The following is a 23,033-nucleotide window of genomic DNA, read 5'->3' as shown; positions in this document are numbered from 1 at the left end:
GGAAACCCCATCTCTACTAAAAATACAAAAATTAGTCAGGTATGGTGGCATGCACCTGTAGTCCCAGCCACTCAGGAGGCTGAGGCAGGAGAATCATTTGAACCCAGGAGGCAGAGGCTGCAATGAGCTGAGATCGTGCCACTGCACTCCAGTCTGGGCAACAGAATGAGGCTCCATCTCAGGGGAAAAAAAAATTGTCCTTAGTCACATTAATAAAAGTTAAAAAAAAAAAAACAAAAAAACAAATAAAACTAATTTTAATAATGGTCAGGCGTGGCGGCTCACGCCTGCAATCCCAGCACTTTGGGAGGCCAAGGCAGGCAGATTACTTGAGGTCAGGAGTTCAAGACCAGCCTGGCCAACATGGTGAAACCCTATCTCTACAAAAATACAAAAATCAGCAAGGCGTGGTGGTGTACACCTGTGGTCCCAGCTGCTCGGGAGGTTGAGGCAGGAGAATCACTTGAAGCCAAGAGGCAGAGGCTACAGTGAGCCAAGATTATGCCACCACACTCCGGCCTGGGCAACAGAGCAAGACTCCATCTCAAAAAATAAAAATAATTTTAATAATGTATCATACTTATCCCAACAGATTGAAAATATTACCATTTCAACATGATATCACTATAAGAAAAATTATTGAGATATTTTACATAGGTTATTTCATATTAAGTCTTCGAAAACCATCAGGGTAGCTTACATATGTAGCACATTTCAATTTGGACAGTGAAATTTGCACTGAAAATATCTGATCTGCCCTTAGACTCATAAAATACACAGTTGATGAAGTAGACTCACATGGCCAAGTGATTCTAAACATACTTAAATGCTTCCTAATAACGGAATCAAGTTTTTAAACCCGCATTTTAATTAATAAAAATTAAACAGATAAAATATTCAGTGTTTCAGCTATGATGGATACACTTCAAGTGCTGATCAGCAAACTGTGTTGAGCGTAGCCAGACGGGCCAGGGCAGGCTACACAGCTGCAGCTCAAACAGCACAGCTGCAGGTCAAACAGGCCAGTCTCTCCGCACACGGGAACAGTCTGAGCAAGCAGGAGACGGGGAAAACGGGCACTGCCCTCGTGAGAACAAAGGACCCACAACAGTAACCCTGCACTCACCCCCTGCCAAAGACACCAACGGCCCATGAAGCAGCCTCCTCAGAAAAGGGAGGGGCATTCAAGAACTTAGAAAAGCACCACTGGAAAAATGCTCACTTTAAAACTTTGCATGTAACTTTACATTTTAATTACAAAGGTTTTAACATCCATGTTCTTATTCTTAATTAACTCCATGAAAGTAAACACGGCTTTTATTCTTATTCCTACAGTTACTGTGTTGGAAGTTCATCTATGTGAACAACTGTTGCAACTGAAATTTTATGAGAACAAATTCCAAGCTCTTTCCATTAACACAAACTATATGAAGTTTAGTTCTCTTTATTTCCATTGGTTAAAGACCAGAATGTGTGAAATATGCATTGTCAGATTAGAAAAACAAAACAAACATCAGAAAAAGGTTTTGCAAAATAGAATTTACTAAAATCTATGATAGAAACTAGCTCTACAACTTCCTGTTTCAAAATTTCACTGTGTGTCCACTAAGTTTGTTTTTCTGGTTGTGGACAACAGGCCCACCGCGCACCACAGGCCCACCCCATGCCACAGGCCCACCCCACACCACAGACCCACCTTGGCCCCATGAACAGGCCAGCTGAGAGCTGCGGCCACTGCCCAGGGCTCCCTGCTCTGTGCTCGGCTGCCTGATCCAACCTGCCAGTGCTTTGCTTTCTCTATGTGTAGAAACTAAAACCAGGAGCCCAAGTTTACAAAAAGCAGATTTTTATTACATAGAGGTACAAATGTGTTTCACTTTCTAATAAATCTCTTTCACAAATCACCTTGCTTTTTTGCTCTTCTTGAGTGACCATTTTTACACAACACTGTCTGACCGTTTTGGCTTCTGCCAAGGTTAGCCTCTGTTCACAGGCTGTCTGACTTCTTCTTCCCACCTCCTCCTAGTCTGGCCTTCCAAAATAATGCTCACCATTCTTTCACATTGACTTTAGTTTTGAAAAGAAAAGTTACCTTACAAAGTAGTATGTATAACTCTGCAATATGTAAAGTGAGGCAATGATAGAACCAGTTTTAAAAATAACCTTCCATGATGATTTTCATTTGCATCCACCTGCTTATTAGTAGGTAAGAATCTTTTTACTTGTTTACTGCACACCCGAATTTCTCTTCAGTGAAAAACTTTTGAGTATCATCATACCCTCCAACTTCTCCTCTCACCTATATTTAAAAGGGTTTGCTCTTTATCCTAACATCTATACTAGGTAATTTTCAGAATATTCCTTCAACCACCAAACAAATTTTTGAGATCCTTGTGCTAGATTTCACTATCTTAATATGAAAACCAATAATCACCTACTAAAATATAATACAGGCCGGGAACAGTGGCTCACGCCTGAAATCCCAACACTTTCAAAGGCCAAGGCGGGTAGATCACCTGAGGTCAGGAATTTGAGACCAGCCTGACCAATATTTCGAAACCCCATCTCTACTAAAAATAAAAAAATCAGCCAGGTGTGGTTGCAGACGCCTGCAGTCCCAGCTACTCGGGAGGCTGAGGCAGGAGAATTGCTAGAACCCAGGAGGCAGAGGTTGCAGTGAGCCAAGATCATGACACTGCACTCCAGCCTGGGCAACAGAGCGAGATTCCGTCTTAAAAAATAAATATTAAAAAAAAATAATAAGTAAATAAATAGGCCTGATACCTGTAATCCCAACACTTTGGGAGGCCAAGGCAGGCGGATCACCTGAGGTCAGGAGTTCAAGACAAGCCTGACCACCATGAATAAACCCTGTCTCTACTAAAACTACAAGATTAGTCGGGCGTGGTGGCACACGCCTGTAATCCCAGCTGTGCGAGAGGCTGAGGCAAGAGATTCACTTGAACCTGGGAGGCAGAGCTTGCAGTGAGCCAAGATCGCGCCATTGCACTCCAGCCTGGGCAACAAGAGCGAACTCTGTCACACACACACAAAAAAAAGTAAATAAATAACATACAATACAATACAGCTACTACGATTTACCTAAGAAGCTGTTGTATGAGCTGAACCAGAGGCAAACACTGTTTGCCAGAAGACTCACAGATCCCTGTATTAATAAGGTCTTTATCCAATGGAGTCCTGCTTCTATGAAATGTTGAGGCATTTGCTTCCTGTTCATCAATTTCTTTTTCCTTCTGTGCTTCTTTTTTGGCTTCAATATCCTGTAATTCATAAACAGAAATTGTTTACAAGTGATCTCATTACCAGGTGTGAAGACACACGGGCTGGCTGAGCCCTGACCCCAGTGCCAAGCTATCCCAGCCTCTGTGGCTAACGCACACACCTACCCAGAGGCCCCCACCTGCCCTGTTGGAAACCCTAACTCAGTTGTGCAGTTTCAAACAGTGTCTTCTTTTTACAGAATCAAGGTCCAGGCTGCCTCTGCTGATGCTCTCCAGCCTCCTTCTGTGAAGTCCCTAAAATCCTTAACCCTGCTACTGGCTCTCACAAAACCCAATGTGATCTGCCCCACACACGCAGCATCCAGCTGCTTTGTAAGGACAAGAAGCAGCTGGAATTCTCACACACACTGGTTCAAATGTAAATGGCAAAGCCACTTGGGAAAACTATGAACACACACCTGCTCCAGTACCTAACAAATTCCACTCCAAGTGTTTACCCAAAAGGAGAACATATGTTCACTAAAGTACTTGTACACAGCACAATCGTGGCAGCTCTACATGGCCAAAAACCAGAAAGCCTGGACGCAGTGGCTCACGCTTGTAATCCCAACACTTTGGGAGGCCAAGGTGGGGGGATCACTGGAGCTCAGGAGTTCGAGACCAGCCTGTGCAATACAGTGAAACCTTGTGTCTACAAAAAAAATCAAAAAACTAGCCAGGCATGGTGACATGTCTGTGGTCCCTGCAACACAGGAGGCTGAGATGGGAGGATCATTCGAGCCTAGGAGGACAAGGCTGCAGTGAGCCAACATCAGGTCACTGCATCCAGCCTGGGTGACAGAGCAAGACCTTGTCTCAAAAAAAAAGACAACAAAAACCAAAAGCTATTACATGTCCTTCAATAGGAGAATGAACTAACAGTACTACACCTATAAAATGGAATACTTCCCAATAATAAAAACAAAGTCACAATACACACAACAGTGAGTGAATCTGAAAATCATTCTCCAAGGCAAAACAGGAAAGAGTGCATACTATACAGTTATATTGCTGCGACACTCAGAGCAGGCAAAATGAATCTAATCTCAGGGCAGGGGAGTATCCTGGCTGCAAGTGCCAAGGGCACAGGGATCTTTCCAGGTGACGGGAATGGTCTACATGATGAACAGGTTACCTGTTAACTTCACTGAAACAGAAAACCTGTAGTATTTTATCATAACTAAATCATATCTCAATAATTTTGTAAATTAGCACATAAAAGAATTTTAATTTAAAAAATACTTGGATATGATAAAAGTTTAGCATTTTACTGTCTTCAGTTATTCTTCACATGTGTGAGTGTGGTATTTCCGATCTCAGCGCACCACCAGGTCATGTGTGCCTCCAAAGCCATACCTGGATCTCTGCAGTAATGGCTGCGTGTAAGGCTGACTCCAACCCTCCATCAGCCATCAAGCTGCCCACCAGAAGATCAATCATGAATCGACGACCTGGACTTATGTTCACTTCATTGCCTGAAACTGAAATAGAAAGTGTGTGGCAATTGGAGTGAAACGCCATCCCCTCCCAGCACCCTGACCCATGCCCTCTCCTGTTCCTTCCCCGAGCCCACCTGCACAGGGCAGGAGAGCAGAGAGTGCCCGGGCCCGCTCCTCCGCGGTGGGCAGCAACACAGACCAGCCACTCTGCAGCACGGCCTGGGCGGCTGACTGCACGGTGCTCAGCACGCCCGCACTGCTGGCCAGGGTCACGATCGTCTGCTTCAGGCTGTTCAGGAGGACGCTGCCCAGACCTAAACCAAGGAATTCTGGGTCAACCTGGTGACTAATGGCAGCATGCAACTGAAAGGAGAAAAACAGTTTTCACTTAGAACCCCTAAAAATGAGTGAATTTCAAAGTCTTATTAAACACTGAATAAAACTCAATTTCAAGTACTATTTAAAATAGACAATTTCTCAGTTTACGTATTTTTAAAAACTGGACTAAAAAAACTCTTACCCACAATAGTTGAGGTGTTTGCTAGAGGAATCTTTTTAACCCCACTATGAACACGTATATGGAAAGCTCAAAATCAGCAGAAGAGCTAAACAACTAGCAACAGCAACCTCCACCCCGCACCAACAATCTGCACCAAACACAGAAATAACGGCTACAACTCAATCAAAAAAGCTGCCACAGGTGCAATCTTGGCTCACTGCATGCTCTGCCTCCCCAGTTCATGCCATTTTCCTGACTCAGCCTCCCGAGTAGCTGGAACTACAGGCACCCGCCACCACACCTGGCTAATTTTTTGTATTTTTAGTAGAGACGGGGTTTCACCATGTTAGCCAGGATGGTCTCGATCTCCTGACCTCGTGATCCACCCGCCCAGGCCTCCCAAAAGTGCTGGGATTACAGGCGTGAGCCACCGCGTCCGGCCCAGATCATGTTTTTTAAGCCTCGCATCCATTATTAGTGCATTACAATCTTACTTTAAAATATTTCACCAAACAGGCTAAAACCCATGCCCTTCAAAATACATAAACCTTCTTACAAATCCCTAAGACACTTATAAAAGGAGGAAGAAGAAGGGAAATCATGAATACCTGAAGTCGTAGAAGATTCAGCGTTGCCACGGCCACACACTCTTTCTCCTGGGGCGGGGGCCAGTCCGCGGAGCCGTCCATCCCCTCACTCACCTGCCGCAGCAGGAGATCCAGCTGCTCAAAAGTCATTGAGCAAATGTCCACCACAAAAGGGACACGGAGGCCAATGGACCACTCAGAACATGATGACCAAGCAAAGCTCTAAGAGGAAACGCAACAATCTAAAATGAATCTCCAAATGCAGCTGCTGGTCTGTTCCACAGGAGTCACCAGCGTGTGTGATGGAGCTGCCTTATATTATTATCTATCATCCCTCAAACTGCCCAGTCCAAAGGCATTCATGGGTGTCTAGCTCACACACTATCAGCTTCCAATTTTCACACCCATTTCACTAGCCCCATCTCATTTGGCCATACCTAAAAAAGTAAAAGCATTTTTAACAATCTTTTCACTCTCAAAAGGATTAATGCACATTAATGGATGGCAGTGAGGATCTCCATCCACTTGAAGTGGTATAATAGCAACTCTAACTAGACAACGAATTGTTAGATGCATATGACACACACACACAACCTTTCACAGTGAAAGAACAAGTAATCGGCAAAGATCTAAGAGAACTGTGGAACACTATCAATAAACTGGATCTAATTTATAGAACATTTCACCCAACAACAGCAAAATACATATACTTTTTTTTTTTGAGACGGAGTCTCTGTCACCCAGACTGGTGCCTCAGCCTCCCGAGTAGCTGGGACTACAAGTGCCTGCCACCAAGCCTGGCTAATTTTTTTTTTTTTGTATTTTCAGTAGAGACAGGGTTTCACGGTGTTAGTCAGGATAGTCTCCATCACCTGACCTCGTGATCCACCCGCCTCAGCCTCCCAAAGTGCTGGAATTACAAGCATGAGCCACCGCACCTGGCCATACATATACTTTTTAAGCACATACAGAATGTTCACTAAGAGAGAACATATCCTGAGACATAAAACAAATCTTAACAATTTAAAAGAAATGAAATCATATACAGTTTGTTCTCCAGTCACAATGGTATTAAACTAGAAATCATGAACAGAACAATCTACAAACACTTCAAAATTAAACAACATATTAATAATCCATGGGTCAGGCCGGGCGCAGTGGCTCACACCTGTAATCCCAACACTTTGGGAGGCCAAGGCGGGCGGGGTGGGGGATCACCTGAGGTCAGGATTTCAAGACAACCTGGCCAACATGGAGAAACCCCATCTCTACTAAAAATACAAAAAAATTGGCCGAGCATGCTGGTGCGTGCCGGTAGTCCCAGCTAATCAGGAGGCTGAGCCAGGAGAATTGTTTGAACCCGGGAGACAGAGGTTGCAGTGAGCTGAGATCATGTCATTGCACTCCGGCCTGGGCAATAAGAGCAAAACTCCATCTCAAAAAAATAATAATCATCATCATCCATGGGTCAAAAAAACAATTCTCAAGAGAAATTAGAAAATATTTTGAACATAAATGAAAATGCACCAAAATTTGTAGGTTTAATTAAAGCACTGCTAAACAGGAAAATTTATAGCATCAAATCATTATATGTTACAAAAAAAGATAGGTCTAAATCAGCAATCTAAGTTTCCACCTTAAGAAACTAGAAAAAGAACGAAGTGAACGCAAAACATGCCAAAGGGACAAATGACAAGATAAAAGCATAAATCAATGAGATTGAAAGCAAAACAAAAGGGAAAAATTAATGATACCAAAAGATTGTTCTTTGAAAAGATCAACAAAATTGAAAAACTCTAGCAAAACTGACAAAGAAAAAAACAGAAAACATACAAATTATCAGAATCAGGAATGAATGAAGGGACATCACCGCAGGCCCCACAGACTTCAGACAGCAAAAGAATACTAAGGAAAACTTGATGCGTAAAAATCAGACAACGAAGATGAAGTAAAGCACGTCTGAGGGCCAAAAATCAGGAAAATCCTCCTAGAAACAAACAGGTCACCTGAATACTTCTATATCTGTTAACGAAATTGAAGTTGCAAAATCTTTTTTTTGTTTTTGTTTTTTTTGTCTTTTTGAGATGGAGTTTCGCTCTTGTTGCTCAAGCTGGAGTACAATGGCACCATCCCGGCTCACTGCAATTTCCGCCTCCCGGATTCAAGCGATTCTCCTGCCTTAGCCTCCTGAGTAGCTGGGATTATAGGTGCACATCACCAAGCTCGACGAAATTTTTGTATTTTTAGTAGAAATGGGTTTCACCATGTTAGCCAGGCTGGTCTCAAACTCCTGACCTCAGGTGATCCACCCATCTCGGCCTCCCAACGTGCTGGGATTACAGGCGTGAGCCACCGCGCCCGGCGTAAAATCTTTTAGAAAGCAATCTCCAGGCTCAGATGGGATTCAGAAACACTTAAAGAAGAGATAACACTAATTCTACACAATCCCTCATAGAAAATAAAAAAGGACAGAACACATGCCAATATTTTGTATAAGGTCAGCTTTCCCCCGATACAAAGTCAGACAAGACAGTATAACACAAAGAAAGAAAACCACAAACCAACATCTCTGATGAGCATCAACAGAAAAATCCTCAACAACCTGTTAGCAAGTCAAATTTTGCAATACAGAAACAGAATAGGGCCAGGCGCAGTGGCTCACACCTGTAATCCCAGCACTTTGGGATGCCAAGGAGGATGGATCACTTGAGGTCAGGAGTTGGAGACCAGGCTGGCCAACATGGTGAAACCCCATATATACTAAAAAGAAAAAAAAAAATACAAAAATTAGCCAGGCATGGTAGTGCACACCTGTAATCCCAGCTACTCAGGAGGCTGACGCAGGAGAATTGCATGAACCCAGGAAGCACAGGTTGCAGAGAGCTGAGATTGCACCAATGCACTCCAGTCTGGGTGATGGAGCGAGACGCCACCTCACAAAAAAAAAAAAATAGAGTAGTAAATTGTGGCCAAGTGACGCCTATCCCAGTAACACAAGGCTTGATCAGTATTTAAAAATCAGGCTGGTGCAGTGCCTCACACCTGTAATCCCAGCACTTTGGGAGGCCAAGGCAGGCAGATTGCTAGAGCTCAGGAGTTCGAGACCAGCCTGGGCAACATAGTGAAACCCCTTCTCCAAAAAAGAAAAAAAAAAAATGTTTAAAAAAAAAAAAGTAAAAATCATCATGTAATACACCATACTAACACACTAAAGAAGGAAAACTGCATGACCATTTCATTTGAGAAGATTAAAAGCATTTAACAAATTTTAACATCCAGTCAGGATTTTTTAGAAGCTTCTAAAACGGGGAATTAAAGACACTCCCTTAATCTGATAATAAGGCATCTACATAAATACCCACGGCTAACATCACAGTTGATGGTGAAAGATTGAACTGCCTTCCCCTACAGTCAGGAGCAAGGCAGGGCGCCCACTGTCACCTCTCCTATTCAGCTTCACACTGCAAGTCCTGGCCAGGGCAATCAGGCCGGGAAAAGACACAAAAGGTGAGCAGATTGGAAAGGAAGAAATGAAATTGCCCCTCTATACAGACAGTATAATTGTCCATGAAGAAAACCCAAGGAAACTACAGCGAAGCTCATGATAAATGAGTTTAGCACAACTGCAGGACACAAGAACAACAAACAAAACTCAGTGGTATTTTCTATATACTGGTAATGAACAACTGGAAACCAAAATCCTCCAAAATACCAAATCAACCTCTATATTCAGTACCTGCGCAGGCCCACAGGCAATTCCCACTATGTGTTTGGTGTCCAGTCCTGGCAACGCTGCAGGTTCTGGCTTGGTCACGCGCAAGGTGTCAAAGTGCTGGCACTGGTCGTTGCTCCCCCAGCTGTGGACCTCGCTGTCCTCAGTCAGAGCCAGGCAGTGGGTGGAGCCTGCAGCCACATCAATCACCTTCTTCCCTACAAGGAAAAAGGGATGCAGATGCAGATGCAGCTTCAACCCTATGACTTCTACTGCAAGAAAGATATTTCCTGGGCCATTCAGGTCAGACAGCTTTTAACATTAACTTCTTGAGGATAATCTGCTTTGCTTTAATATTAAGCACAATTCATTTGCTTTGGGTGTGTTATTAAAACTGCTGTATTTTGTCAGCTACTATTCGTTAGGACCCACAGTCTACAAAGATCATAATACTAGGATACAAAAAGGATCTGTTCTTTTTTCTCCTCCTCATTCACATTTTCAATCAGAAAGAAACAAGGTGCTTTTAATTAACTATTAGATCATATTCTCCCATCCCAGATTTAACAATGCATAGCACACTCTTCACTGAGGAAGGCTTCCTAAGAAGAAATCTATTGTTCTCTCAGAGTTAGGTGATACCAATATTTAAAACATTGTTTCTATTTAAACACTTAGCAAAATATTCTATTTTTCCTTCCTGGTAAATCTAACATGGCCAACACAAAGGGTGTTTTCGCAGAAATGTCAACATATAAAATAATTCAGCTGAAAAAACACACTGCAGTAAGGGGAACAATTCTATCCTAGGAGCTTACCATAAGTTAACATCAGCAACAAAAAAAGGTGTTTCTCAACAGTAATTTAAATACTTTCAAAGTAAACGATTTCTATACTAATGATTGTCGTAGCTTTCCTATACTAATGGAGGGGAATATAAACAAGAAGGCAAATGAAATTCAAATACCATTCAATGACACAGAGTAAACTTCTTACTCTGCAACTTATCTCAGAAGCTTAGAAAACAATAAATACCGTATGGGCACACAAAACTCTCAGTCATCAAGATATTAACCTGCTTTAAAATAAAACTAATGGAGAAAGGAACTGGCAAGTCTCACTTAAAAGTCCCACTTCCAAACCCACTTGGTAAAGAACCAAACACACAAAGAGTGTATGTAGTACCAGGACCCAACGAACTACAGCCCCCACACACAACGCAGCCCAAGGCCTGCTTCTGTGAAGACACTGGTGTTGGAACACAGCCAGGTCCACCTACTTCAAATACAATCTGGCCCTTTAAGAAAAAGGCTGCCCACCCCTGAGAGAAAAGAACCCTAAAGAGTCCATCTGATGTACCTCTCACACTGCCTTTTCCCTTCTTCCTACTTTCTTGTCAACTTGCCTGCCCTTCAACAGTTCTCGACTAGGATGAAGACTATCTCCCAACCACTAGGCCAGGTGGTACGGAAAAGTCCAGTTTTACCTTAGAAAAATCCCTCCATCATCATAGTTTTGATGGCCCCCACCCCAACTTCCTGCAGCATTACATCCCTAGTAAGCACACCACAGAAGAATCTCAGGGTCTTTTTGCAGAGGCTCCCATCCTCTCTGCCTGCGCCGGCAGCCCACACTGAAGGCGCCGGCACTCTTATCTACATACATTGGCTTCCATCTGTTGCCTCCAACTACAATTCATGCTGGACACCTTTGCAACTGAGCAAGCAGGAATCACCCACCAAGGATGAGTTCACATGAGAGCGTCCCAGGTGGAACCAATCCCACCTCCCAATGTGGCTCCACAGCACAACGCACACTCACGGTCTCAGTGTGCCTGCAGTACAAGTACAGGTGACCTCACCACACAGAGGGAACCCTTACTGAGTCCAGCCTGCTGAGTGATTAATGGGTGCCTGCCACAGAAAGTGGCAGTGTCTGTAAAACTCAACGGGTTTAAATTACATTTGGTAAGAATAATTCAGTCATTTTGTAATAGACACCCACTTTCCAATTAGTGTCAATACCTATACGAAGTAGGCAGTAAAAGTTTCTAATGACAGTCCATTCATGGAATGTCAGGTTAAGAACATAAAACCTGCAAACTTTAAAACATTGCTAAAGAAACTGTCCTGAAGGTTTTAAAAGTCTACATTTGCACTCACCTTGCAAGCCTTCTAAGAGTTTTGGATAACGAACATGTTCCTCTGTTCCATGTCCAAGTCTCTGGTTGTCACCTTTTCCCCATGAATAAACTTGGCCATCTTTCGTCAAAGCAATGGAAAACTGACTTCCACAGCGGACTTTGACCACATCCAAGTCTTGAAGCTTTTCAATCAGCTTTGGGGTTTTGCAGCCATCACTACCACCTCTGCCCAATTTCCCATAGTCACCATCTCCCCAAGACCACACTTGCCCTAAAAAATACAAATGCATTTAAATAACAACTCTGCATTTCAATGAAAAATTTTAAATGACTGAAAATAATATAATGAAAAACGCACACTAATCTAGACCACTCATGTACATAGTTAACACTACAAGGGTGGCTACTGAGCAAATGAAATCTAGGTGACACTTGAGGTTGACATAGAAGCAATAAAGAAAGGGAAAGCTGAGTTTTCTTTTTGTTTTCATTCCATGAAAAACAAAGTCCTGACTCTTACTAGCCTGGGCTCAATGTTAACTGCTTCACAGAACCAAAGGCCCACTGCCTCCATAACACACAGTAACTGGGGCCTGGCACACTGCAGACGCTTGCGGACCACCCTCCCGTTTGCCTGCCTGCTTCTGCTGCCACCATGCTGACCGGTGGTCAACTGTACCACTATATATGTTCCCAACTGCATATATCAGCATAATTATGTAAGTTGATTAAATATTACATAAAGGGATAAAATGCAATTGCAAAAGTAAGTATTTTTATTTTTACGGTGAAAACTAAGCTGAAAACTTTGCAAAAACTTAACGAAAGTGAATTGCTAAAAAACAAAATTATTAGACTCGGCACGGTGGCTCACACCTGTAATCTCAGCACTCTGGAAGGCCGAGGCGGACAGATCACTTGAGCCCAGGAGTTCGAGACCAGCCTGGGCAACATGGCAAAACCCTGTCTGTACTAAAAATACAGAAATTAGCCAGGCATGGTGGTGAACATCTATAATCCAGCTGAGGCATGAGAATTGCTTGACCCCGGGAGGTGGAGGTTGTGGTGAGCCGAGACTGCACCACTGCACTCCGGCCTGGGTGACAGAGCAAAACTCTGTCTTATAAAAAAAAAAAGTGCAATTACATAAAGGTGAAAACTGTAAAAGATCCGGAAAAAGAAACCAGAGAGGATATCAGATTGCTCCACAAGTTCCCACACTCTATTTTATAATAACTAAAGATAGGCAAATATTTTCCTCAACGATCAGATGGTAAATATTTTTAGCCTCTGTGGGCTTTCTGTCCCAACTACCCAGCTGTGCCACTGTCACAGGAAAGCAGCCACAGACAATACATAAATGAGTGGCACGCCTGTATGCCAATACAACTCTACCTGCAAAAACAGGCCAACCCAGAGCAAAATGGAAACTGGAGATGACACACTATTATGTGGTCAATGAAAGCGGCACAGCAGACCTGAACACAGAGATCAGAGCGTGCATTTCCATACGCTGTGCTGAAAATTATGCTGTTCACATAGCCTGCCTGGCTATTTCCCACTGTCCCCCAAGGCCAGACTGCAGGGTAGGATACTTCTACTGTAACAGCCGCCTCAGAAAATAGCAGCACAGCAGGGACACTCCCCTACAAGATCTGCACCAAAGAAACACCAGTGTGAGGAGGACAACATCCACAGCAGTATTCAAGGCAGTTTACTCAACATATCATCACAAACTTTAACTAAAGTAGTAACTACACATAAAGAATGCAAGGCTAATCTCCTAACACAGCCTAGACCTTACAAAACTTTTAACCGGGAAATATTTTAAGGCCTGCAACTCACTCAATAATAGATATTTTAAAATGACGAGATGTCAAACTGAAAGCTCCTTGATAGCAGGAGCCTTTCAGATGAGACCATCTTTGCTCTAAGACTCACAAAAGCAGAAACAACATGGCTCTGACAAGGTCTGTCCCGTCAATGGCAGCGGGACCTACATACAGGGAAGTATCTAAAATGATTTTTCATCTTTCACCTAAGAAATGCCCAAAAGTCACTCAATTACCAAACTGCCATTCAACTTCTGCAGGAGAGAAAGCAAGCTGACAGTACCCCAGCTGATTATAACGGAAAGACTCCACAACGCCAGAGACACACAAGATGCCAAGGACAGACCGCCACAATACTGAAAGATGAGTCGTTTCTAAAATATTAACATGACTTTAACCATCAAACCTCATCAGGTACCCTCGAAAAAAGATAAGGATGATCTCACTTAGGAACACAAACACAAACACAAAACCAAAATTCAAAGCAAGCAGATACCGTAGCGTCAGACTACAGAATACAGAAAGACATAGCAGGAATTACCACAGGGAATCAAGAGTTGCCGAACGTTAAGAAATGTAATAATACTAACCAGAGACAGTTCAGAGTGTCCATCATTCCATTTCAACTCTCATTCTTAAGAAATAAAATGCCCACACAGGAATGGCGGCAGCTGCTAACCAGCTGACAGGCCCCAGGCAAACAAGCCCAGTAACCACCCAGGCCTCTTCCCCAATGCCACTGAGCCCCACACCCACTGGGCGACAGGGTGGGCAGCCTCGTGAGGCCCACTGTACTCATCTCACTTCCTCCAGGGAGGCTGCCATGCATGTCCTCGTGGGCCTGTCCAGGGTGGCGAGAGCTCTACGTACCGTTCTCAGTGACAGCCAGGGTTTGAGCGTCCCCACTCCCACATGCCACATCGATGACCTTCAGTCCTTTAAGCCCAGCTACCAGCATCGGAATGGCCTCGTCCTCACTGGAGCCTTCAAACAGATAGAACGGCCGTTACTAAGTCCTGTAAGAGGCCACCTCCTGCTGCACGCTCCCACTCATGCAGAGCTGATGTACCGTGGCCCAGCCGGCCGTAGTTCCCGCGGCCCCAGGTGTACAGCTCCCCCTCGGCAGTGATGGCCGCGCTGTAAGTGCTCCCGCAAGCGATGTGCACCACGTGCTTCCCGGCCTGCTTTCCAGAGAAGGCGGAGATCACCTTAGGCTCCTCCAGAGGCCTTGGGGAGGAAGGGAACAAACATGAATGCCCTTCTTCTTGGTGTTATTTCTTATTAATGTTAGCAAAGGAAATTCACTATCCAAATTTAGACCATCACAGCATCAGGCCAGTTTCACCTTCCAAGTACCTTGTGAAAGAAGGAAGAGAGAATTCCAACACCTAACACCCCATGACTTTTTGTTCAGTTGGAACCCAATGCCAAACATGGTACCCAGTAGAAATATAAAAATAGTGTTTGTTAAAGACTTGTACAATAGGCCAGGCGTGGTGGCTCACACCTGTAATCCCAGCACTTTGGGAGGCCAAGGCGGGCAGATCACCTGAGGTCACAAGTTTGAGACCAGCCTGGCTAACATGGTGAAATCCCATCTCTACTAAAAATACAAAATTAGCTGGGCATGGTGGAGGGTGTCTGTAATCCCAGCTACTTGGGAGGCTGAGGCAGGAGAATCGCTTGAACCTGGGAGGGGGAGGTTGCAGTGAGGTGAGATCGCCCCATTGCACTCCACCTTGGGCAACAAGAACAAAACTCCATCTCAAAAAAAAGAGACATGTAAAGTCCACTGCAGCTTTATTCACAATGGCCCAAAACCATGGTCCATCTGCAACAGGAGGAATGAATTACCCATACACCCAACCCAACATGGCTGGATCTCAAGACATCAAGCTAAGTGAAAGACCCCAGAAACAAAACACCATACACTGTATGGCTTTGTTTATATTAAATTATGGAAAAGACAAAATAACAACAACAGATCAGAGGTTGTCAGGAACTGGAGGTAGGAAGGGGGCATCAACTCAAAGGGTACAAAGAGGGCCCTGGAAGCGATGAGAGCGCCCCACGTCTTGATGGTGGTGACTCAACTGAGTGCACTTGTCAAAACCCATCCAACTCTACATCTGAAACTCATGCATATGGTTGTATGGAAGCCTTATAAAGCTGACCAACATTTGTATGTATTTGTTAAATGAATGTGGATGGAATGAAGCCAGCACTCTGCAATCTATACTTTACAAATGAAAAGTATGAGGCAGTGGGGATTAGGGTAGAGAATTATTACTAGTTGAAGAAATTGCAAAGTTAGCAAAATACCCTATTCTTAGGATCCAGAATATGTTCCTATGATGGATGACATTTTCTTGAGAATCTACAGAAGCCAGGCCTCTCCTTTACTCACTTTGTGACCTACTAGTTTGCAAAATACACACAGTTGCACAGGCGCACACAGGGATAGCCCAATGACTCCACTCCAGTACAAACTCTCCCTTATTCAGCTTAAGTTTCAACTTCCCCAAAAGGTTATCTCCAGCTTCTGCCATCTGCACTCATCTCTCTTCCTTCCTTGAAGTCCTAGAATAAGGCATAAGTTACTCATCCCAGCACTTACTCTCCACTGAGAATTGTTTTACTATGAAATATTTTATAGAAAGTCAGTTATAAATACCATAAAGGAAGTAAGCAGACATACCACCCTGTCCTGTACCTTGATGCCTTTCAAGTCCCGTGTACCCCATGTCAATCCCAGCCTTTACGATCCAGTGTGAGAGTAACAGCTATAAATTCCAAGGAGATCAATCTTTTCTTTTTCACTCATCTTACATTTGTCTGAATCCCTTACAACACTGTCAGGGTTGGACTGTTCTGAGCTTGGCATACATGTACCACAAGGGCAGTCATGGCTTCGCTCATTTCAAGCTCTGCACTGCCCGCTCCCTGCTCAGGGCTCCAGCCCGCAAGAAATGGGCTTGCTGGGTTGGTGCGTACACACATCCTTCATTTAAACCTAATGCCAAAGTTTCACGCACAACAGCAAAGTACAAGAGGGTTCCCATCACTCCATGGGGCTGGCAGACCTCCCAATTTTTACAACCTGCCATTTATAACAACTTTCTGTTTCATTTCTGTTCTTTCACAATAAAAGGTTCCGCCAAGTAGGATAATATTAGGAAGAAACTGCTGACTTTTGTTCCTGTAAAAATAATATATGGTTCAAGAAAAGGGTGACAACCTTATCTATGAGAGAGAGGGTGAACTGTTTGTGAATGAAGGAACAGCAGTGTGGGATTTGTTTTGGCAAACTCCACAGTGGGGATGCAGTTTGAGTAGATAGAAGGCTGGCCAAGGCTGCACGGGGTGAAAAGAGCAGAAAGGCCAATTCCTGTTGCCCTCCACGCACGGGCAGAGCTCCTAAGCCATCACCAAGGAGGGGACATATCATAGTGTCCTGCTCCACCCCAGTGCTACATGTCAGGGCAGTTGGAAAACACCTGGACACACTTCTGTGCTCCATCCTGTTTAGGATACAGCAACATAAAAGGAGAGTGTGTCCCCTACAGAAATGAGCAATACATACACAGTGTCCCCATGGCCCAGCCGTCCGCCATCCCCACAGCCCCAGGAGTACACCTCTCCAGTGGCAGCCAAGGCTAGGTAATGGTGACCATCAGAATGGGCAGCAATTTTTACAATGTTTCTGGAGGCGAGGCCTTGGACCAGCTGTGGGGCCTAAAGAAGGAAAAATACGAAGAAAAGTAGTCATCAGTCCAAGGAAAATGAAACCAGCTCAGCTCTCCGTTATCATGTATCCCCAAGCAAAGCCTGCTCTAACTGGAAGTGGGGCATAAGTCTCTGGGGGCCACGGGGCCGGCTCTCCAGCCCTTCCCACCCAGCACCAACAGAACAGCGGGCAGCCTCCAAGTGCTCTGCAGCAAGACCAGAGCCGATGCAGGGACAGGGCAGCTAGCCCCATGCCCAGAGACATGCACCCGACAGGGAGGAACACCTCGCTTCAATGAAAACATGCCACGTCCCAATTTGCCACTATCCCCATGAGGCCCAACTCCCTCACCTGTCACCTGTCTGGCCCCAACATCAAATGAGTTTACACATGGAAAATGAGTTTACAAATGGGAATCTCACGATTAGCAATGAGTTTCACTGTAAGGACTTCCTAATCTTCACAACCCAAATCTTGACAATATTACAACTGAGATCATTAAACATAATATACAATAAGCAGAAGCTTATCAATCTTCAGAAATTAAATGGCTTAAAGAAACACCAGAGCTTGTGCATCTGTAGGACAGACCCTGCCCCCCAAGGGAACACTGCAGGCGGTGCCCAGAACACTCACCAGTGTGTCACTATTGTAGGCCTGTGTGTACACGCGGCCATTGCGTGACAGAATCAGGAAGCGCTTCTCTGCGCAGGCAATCTGTGTGACTCCCAGGTTGGCCAGGCCTTCACACTGGATTGGACCAATCACATTGGCATAGTATTTCCATCCTATTAACCCCCAACCTATGACCTCTTGTAATGATCCCTGTAAGATAAGAAAGTACACATTTTCTTTTACAACAGAAAAAAAAAAAAAAAGGCTGGGAGTAACATTGAGCTATTACAAGATAAAAACAAAGCAAATAAAGAGAAAATATGCTGATTCAAAACATCAAAATAGCTCGTACCATGCTGTATTACCTCATTTAACAGGTATGATGAAGCAACTGAACAGGTTATTTTTCCATTTCCATTGCAATCATTTTAACAGAGCCCATTAAAAAGTACTATAAATGGCCCTTAAATACTAATATATTTTTGAATGCTCAAACTATATCAGGGTCACCATTTTGTGCTTTAGCAGGCAAAATCCCAAAAGCCCACACACAAGGCTGGGAGACCAGCATCCATGTTGGTGGTGAGAGAAATCAACTTGTACGGGAGCAATCTGGTGACAACCAGCCCACACTGGGTGCATCCTCACCTATGCATGTGCACAGGCACACATGCATGCACACATGGAGGACACGTGTTTGAGGTCAGGCCTTGCAGCACTATTTGTGTTTGTTTTTGTTGTTGGTGTTTTTTGAGATGGAGTTTCACGCTTGTTGCCCAGGCTGCAGTGCAATGGCGCGATCTTGGCTCACGGCAACCTCCGCCTCCTGGGCTCAAGCGATTCTCCTGCCTCAGCCTCCCGAGTAGCTGGGATTACAGGCATGTGCCACCACGCCCAGCTAATTTTTGTATTTTTAAGTTGAGACGGGGTCTCTCCAAGTTGGCCAGGCTGGAGAACCCACTCTTTTTATTTATAGATAGATAGATAGACAGATAGATAGATATGTAATATAGATATATAATATATAATATATAATTATATTGTCACTACTATAACCAGCGTTACATACTAAGACAGCCCACATTCAGAGTATAAAGAAGGCTGTGGAACCCCCTGCAGAAGGTGGGAGGGCCTGGGGCTGTGGATAAAGGGGAGTTCTCTGGGGCTGTGCCACCTGAACCTGGAACCTGGGCCCCCAGGTTGGGTCCCCAGGCCTGTGTGCCTCAGCTTGCTCATCATTCACTCTCAACACGGATAACACCTTCAACTGCAAACACGTTTAAAAACCACAGGCCAGCTCCCCCTACCAATACCAGAAAAAGCAAGTCTCCACAATGGCCCAGCATGAGAACCTAGAAGTGGTACTAGCTACAAAACACCCGGAGAACACGGTTCTTGCACATACCTTATGAGACGTCGGAGAGCTACACAGCGGAGGCATACAGGGCGTAGCCAGACGGTCTAAATGGGCCATGACAACAACCGCCGTTTGTCGCAGATCAATGGCAAGCTCGTTGTCTTGTGGAAGGGTGAGGTACCTCAGGAAACTCTCATTGGGGCTCAGAGGGCCAGACAAAAGCTAGAAAGGAAAAGTAAACAAACATTCAGAAATGGTGGGAAAAATTAAAGTAACACAATTAACCTTTAACCACTCTTTATATTTTGGTATTGACTCATTTGACCCATCAAATGACAATGCTGATGATACGGTTATACTATACAGCTATATAGTTATGCAGCATATAAACTGACTGTACAAATGTCTAAATTTGCTGTATACACGTACACAACATTGACTCTGCATGTACACATTTATGATACCACAGGTAAGATTGATTCACACAGATTACTAACACAACCAAACCACCCTACAGGCCTAGGACCCCTGGAGAAAGGCAGAACCACCTCTGTGGGAACCCAGCACAGCATCTCAAGCTGGCCTTGAAATCTAAAACCAAAACCTTTATTTTAATCTAAATGTTCCCCACTCTGGAGAACACCCACTTTCATCTGCAAATTAAATCATAGTTCTAATTCTTCTAAAGGCAGAAGAGCCCTATTATCATTAGTTTAAAGACTGCCAAATAATAGGCTGGGCATGGTGGCTCACGCCTGTAATCCCAGCACTTTGGGAGGGCAAGGCAGGCAGATCACAAGGTCAAGAGATCGAGACCATCCTGGGTAACATGGTGAAACCCCATCTCTACTAAAAACACAAAAAAATTAGCTGGGCTTGGTGGTGGGTGCCTGTAGTCCCAGCTACTCGGGAGGCTGAGGCAGGAGAATGGCGTGAACCCAGGAGGCCCAGCTTGCAGTGAGCCGAGATCACGCCACTGCACTCCAGCCTGGGCGACAGAGCAAGACTCCATCTAAGGAAAAAAAAAAAGACTGCCTAATAATAGAAAAATTAAACGAAAGCACGATATTGGAATGCCTAAGACTTTCCCAAAAAGACTGGCAAAATCCAACTTGTACTTGACATGTAAAGACCAGCAGTCCTGGAGGTTTAGGCCCAGGGCCCCGCACGCCTGCTCCTCCCCCAGCTCGGTGTCCACACCTGTTAAGGGGGGAGCTGGTACCAAACAGAGTGACAGCTCAGGTGACTTGCCCTGCAAAGAGCCCAGTACATAGGAAGGGCCAACAAAGCAGGCCACTATTTTCATTGTTCTTTTCTGGTATTTATTTAAAAGTGCATGTTTCAAGCTTGGTTCTGTGCTGACAAGGAAGTCAGTGCTCACTGATCCGAGTCTTCTCCACAAACAAGTGACCTCCCACACCTGTCTCATCTGACTCGCTGCTATTACCACCAAACACACACACGCCAGAGAAAAACACTGCCGTGGACATGCACGCTGGTCTTGCTTTAAAAATAACTAGACTTGAGTGCCACCTGAACACAAAGTTCCATCATGACACTCACGTGCATGTCGCCCTCGGAGTGGGGTGTATCCTTCCTGCAAATGATGCTCTGGAACCTTTGCAGCAAGGGCAAAAGTGGGGCGCTGGTGCCCTGGGCGGAACGCTCATTGTCAGTCTCCTGTGCCCCGCTGTCCCACAGCTGAAGCAACAACAGGATGGCAGACAACATTTGGCTAAAGGAGAAAAGATATTTATTCCTAGTAAAAACAGATTAACTTCTTTTCTTCACAGTTGATCAAAAATAAAAGCAAATAGCTAGATAGAAGTGAACAAATACTTGGGATTTGAAAGGAAACTAAAGTAAAGCCATGGTAATTAAATCACTGAATTGACACCGAGATTTTAGCACAAGACACCGCCTTCTGCTGATAAGAAAGACCAGTTAAGAAGCTCAAAGAGCACGTTTACATGAAAGTTCTAGGATCTTAAATTCATGGAATAAAAATAATTAAATGAAGAAAACTGAAAGAAAAAAAAAAAAGAACAGTTTCCAGGCTAGAAAACTGAGCATAAAAAAGGAAGTGAAGAAAAGGAAAAGAGAGAGAGAACTCTGGGACCTAGTTTTCTGTACAGAGCACCACATACACCACGGTCACACACGATTCAGTGAAATGCACACAGTGTAACAGGTATTTGGATACAGAGGCACTTCCCCAAAGTGTTCCCATCTGCAGCAGCCCTCACCTCAGCGTGCCTCTCTGCACAGCCAGCTCCAGCAGGATGGCCAGGGCCAAGTGCTGGTCCTGCAGGGGGATGCTTCCTGGCCCTTTGGTGGCTGGCGTTCCATGAACATCCCTGAAATGAAAGCAGTGGATGCAGGAACAAAGCGACCTCCAGAAAGACAGCATGGTTACAATCACACTAACACGTTTACTACACGCTCCCTCCCAAGGAAGGAAATATTTTTAATATTTAGAATCAAGTTTCTGATGTTTGCTACTCAAATTTATTCAGAGATTGTAAGTGTACAATTAGCTTACACAACTATATTTTAAGTGTTCACTCAGATACCATATTATAGTAGATGACATACTCCAAGTATGTGAAGCATAAAATAATTTATCTCATTATCTAAAACATGAGTAAAAGAATATCTAGCTATCTTTTCCAGTTTCACTGACGTGTAAGACTATACCAGTATCAGCATTCTCCTACAGAATTAAAGAACCAATTTCTAAAACCACCTGAGAATCTGGAGGCAAAATGTTTACACTAATTTCTATCTCTGATCAATGAACTATTTTTAACTTTTCTATGTTACTCAATAATAAATTTTTTAAAATTCTATCCCAAGACCGCAGAGGAAAGGATTTTATGGCATCAATATTACAGCTGAATTTTTGAAATCAAGTCCAAGCCTTATGTTCAGGGCCTCCAGTGTTACAACTCTGTGGCGATGCCTTCACCAGCAGGCTCAGGAAGTGGACTCAGAGCCGGGGGCGCAAATGCCAAAGGCCTCCTGCCGGCTGGAAGAAGGCACAATGCTGACCTCTGGCAAGCAGAGTGAGGAGTGGCCTCCCTTTTCCTCTGCATCTGTCCTTCCTGTTGAATTTTAGATTTTCTTTAAATTTAAAAACCTTAACAAAAATGCATAGCACCCAAGACCAGTTCATGTTTTTCCTTAAACACAAATGATTCCTATTCAAAATTTTTTACACTAAAAAGACCAGCTACAGGACTAAAGAATTTGATCTTGAGTAGTTGTTTATTCCCACATTATCTGTAAGACTTCAAACCAAGCGCCACTCCGCACTCAGAACAGCAGCTCCTAATCATCACAGAGAGACACACAATGTAAGCACTCAAACCTCTACGAATGACTGATGGCCAAATCTCTAAGCATCCTCTCTTGTCTGTCTCATTTAGTATCACAGCTTCCTGGGTCTAGTCAGAGTATCATAAATCAAATCACCTGCAAAGCTGAGAACCCAGACCCAGAATCACAGCATTGACAGCCCGCTGTAAACAGGTGAAAAACCAACCTACTAGGCTTCTTAGTTCTAAAGCGAGGGTGGTAAGAACCAGCCTCAAGCAGACCAGCTGTCTGCGTGCAGAAGGCAAGAAAGGAAAGAACTCACCCCGTCACGACGGACCTGAGGAACCTGGTCGCTCTCTCCACCACCTCCAGCCACACAGAGGACACAGTGCTCTCGTCGAAGAGCGAGGCCTCGGGAAGTGCTCGCAGGGCGTCCAGGGACTCCTGCAACAGCTCACTGCAGAGGTCCGCATCCTCGCCTGGGCGCACACATGCGTCAGAGGAGCCCCCCACTCCCCTTACT

The 23,033-nt window shown here is 44.3% G+C and overlaps 1 protein-coding gene across 8 annotated transcripts in view; it reads right to left on the bottom strand.

Moving 5' to 3' along the window:
• Positions 1–23,033, bottom strand: part of HERC2 (HECT and RLD domain containing E3 ubiquitin protein ligase 2) — a 212,756-nt gene that overhangs the window by 141,885 nt on the left and 47,838 nt on the right. For 6 of the 8 annotated variants that reach the window (XM_054452280.2, XM_063653302.1, XM_063653300.1 and 3 more), the window contains 14 exons: positions 22,833–22,989; positions 21,439–21,549; positions 20,756–20,927; positions 19,241–19,414; positions 17,857–18,045; positions 17,077–17,228; positions 14,563–14,720; positions 14,364–14,477; positions 11,681–11,932; positions 9,543–9,736; positions 5,828–6,028; positions 4,855–5,083; positions 4,638–4,762; positions 3,103–3,281 (listed from right to left, as the gene is read on the bottom strand). In XM_054452280.2, coding sequence (XP_054308255.2) covers positions 3,103–3,281; positions 4,638–4,762; positions 4,855–5,083; positions 5,828–6,028; positions 9,543–9,736; positions 11,681–11,932; positions 14,364–14,477; positions 14,563–14,720; positions 17,077–17,228; positions 17,857–18,045; positions 19,241–19,414; positions 20,756–20,927; positions 21,439–21,549; positions 22,833–22,989 — 2,407 coding nt within the window. Of the gene's footprint in view, positions 1–3,102; positions 3,285–4,637; positions 4,763–4,854; positions 5,084–5,827; positions 6,029–9,542; positions 9,737–11,680; positions 11,933–14,363; positions 14,478–14,562; positions 14,721–17,076; positions 17,229–17,856; positions 18,046–19,240; positions 19,415–20,755; positions 20,928–21,438; positions 21,550–22,832; positions 22,990–23,033 lie in introns of those variants that run through there. The other 2 variants (XM_063653304.1, XM_063653306.1) reach the window with 2 other exon arrangements.

This window comes from Pongo pygmaeus, chromosome 16, assembly GCF_028885625.2.
Source record: "Pongo pygmaeus isolate AG05252 chromosome 16, NHGRI_mPonPyg2-v2.0_pri, whole genome shotgun sequence".
Classification (NCBI taxonomy): domain Eukaryota; kingdom Metazoa; phylum Chordata; class Mammalia; order Primates; family Hominidae; genus Pongo; species Pongo pygmaeus.
Note: the sequence above shows the minus strand (reverse complement) of the source record. Positions and strands in the feature narration are given on the sequence as shown.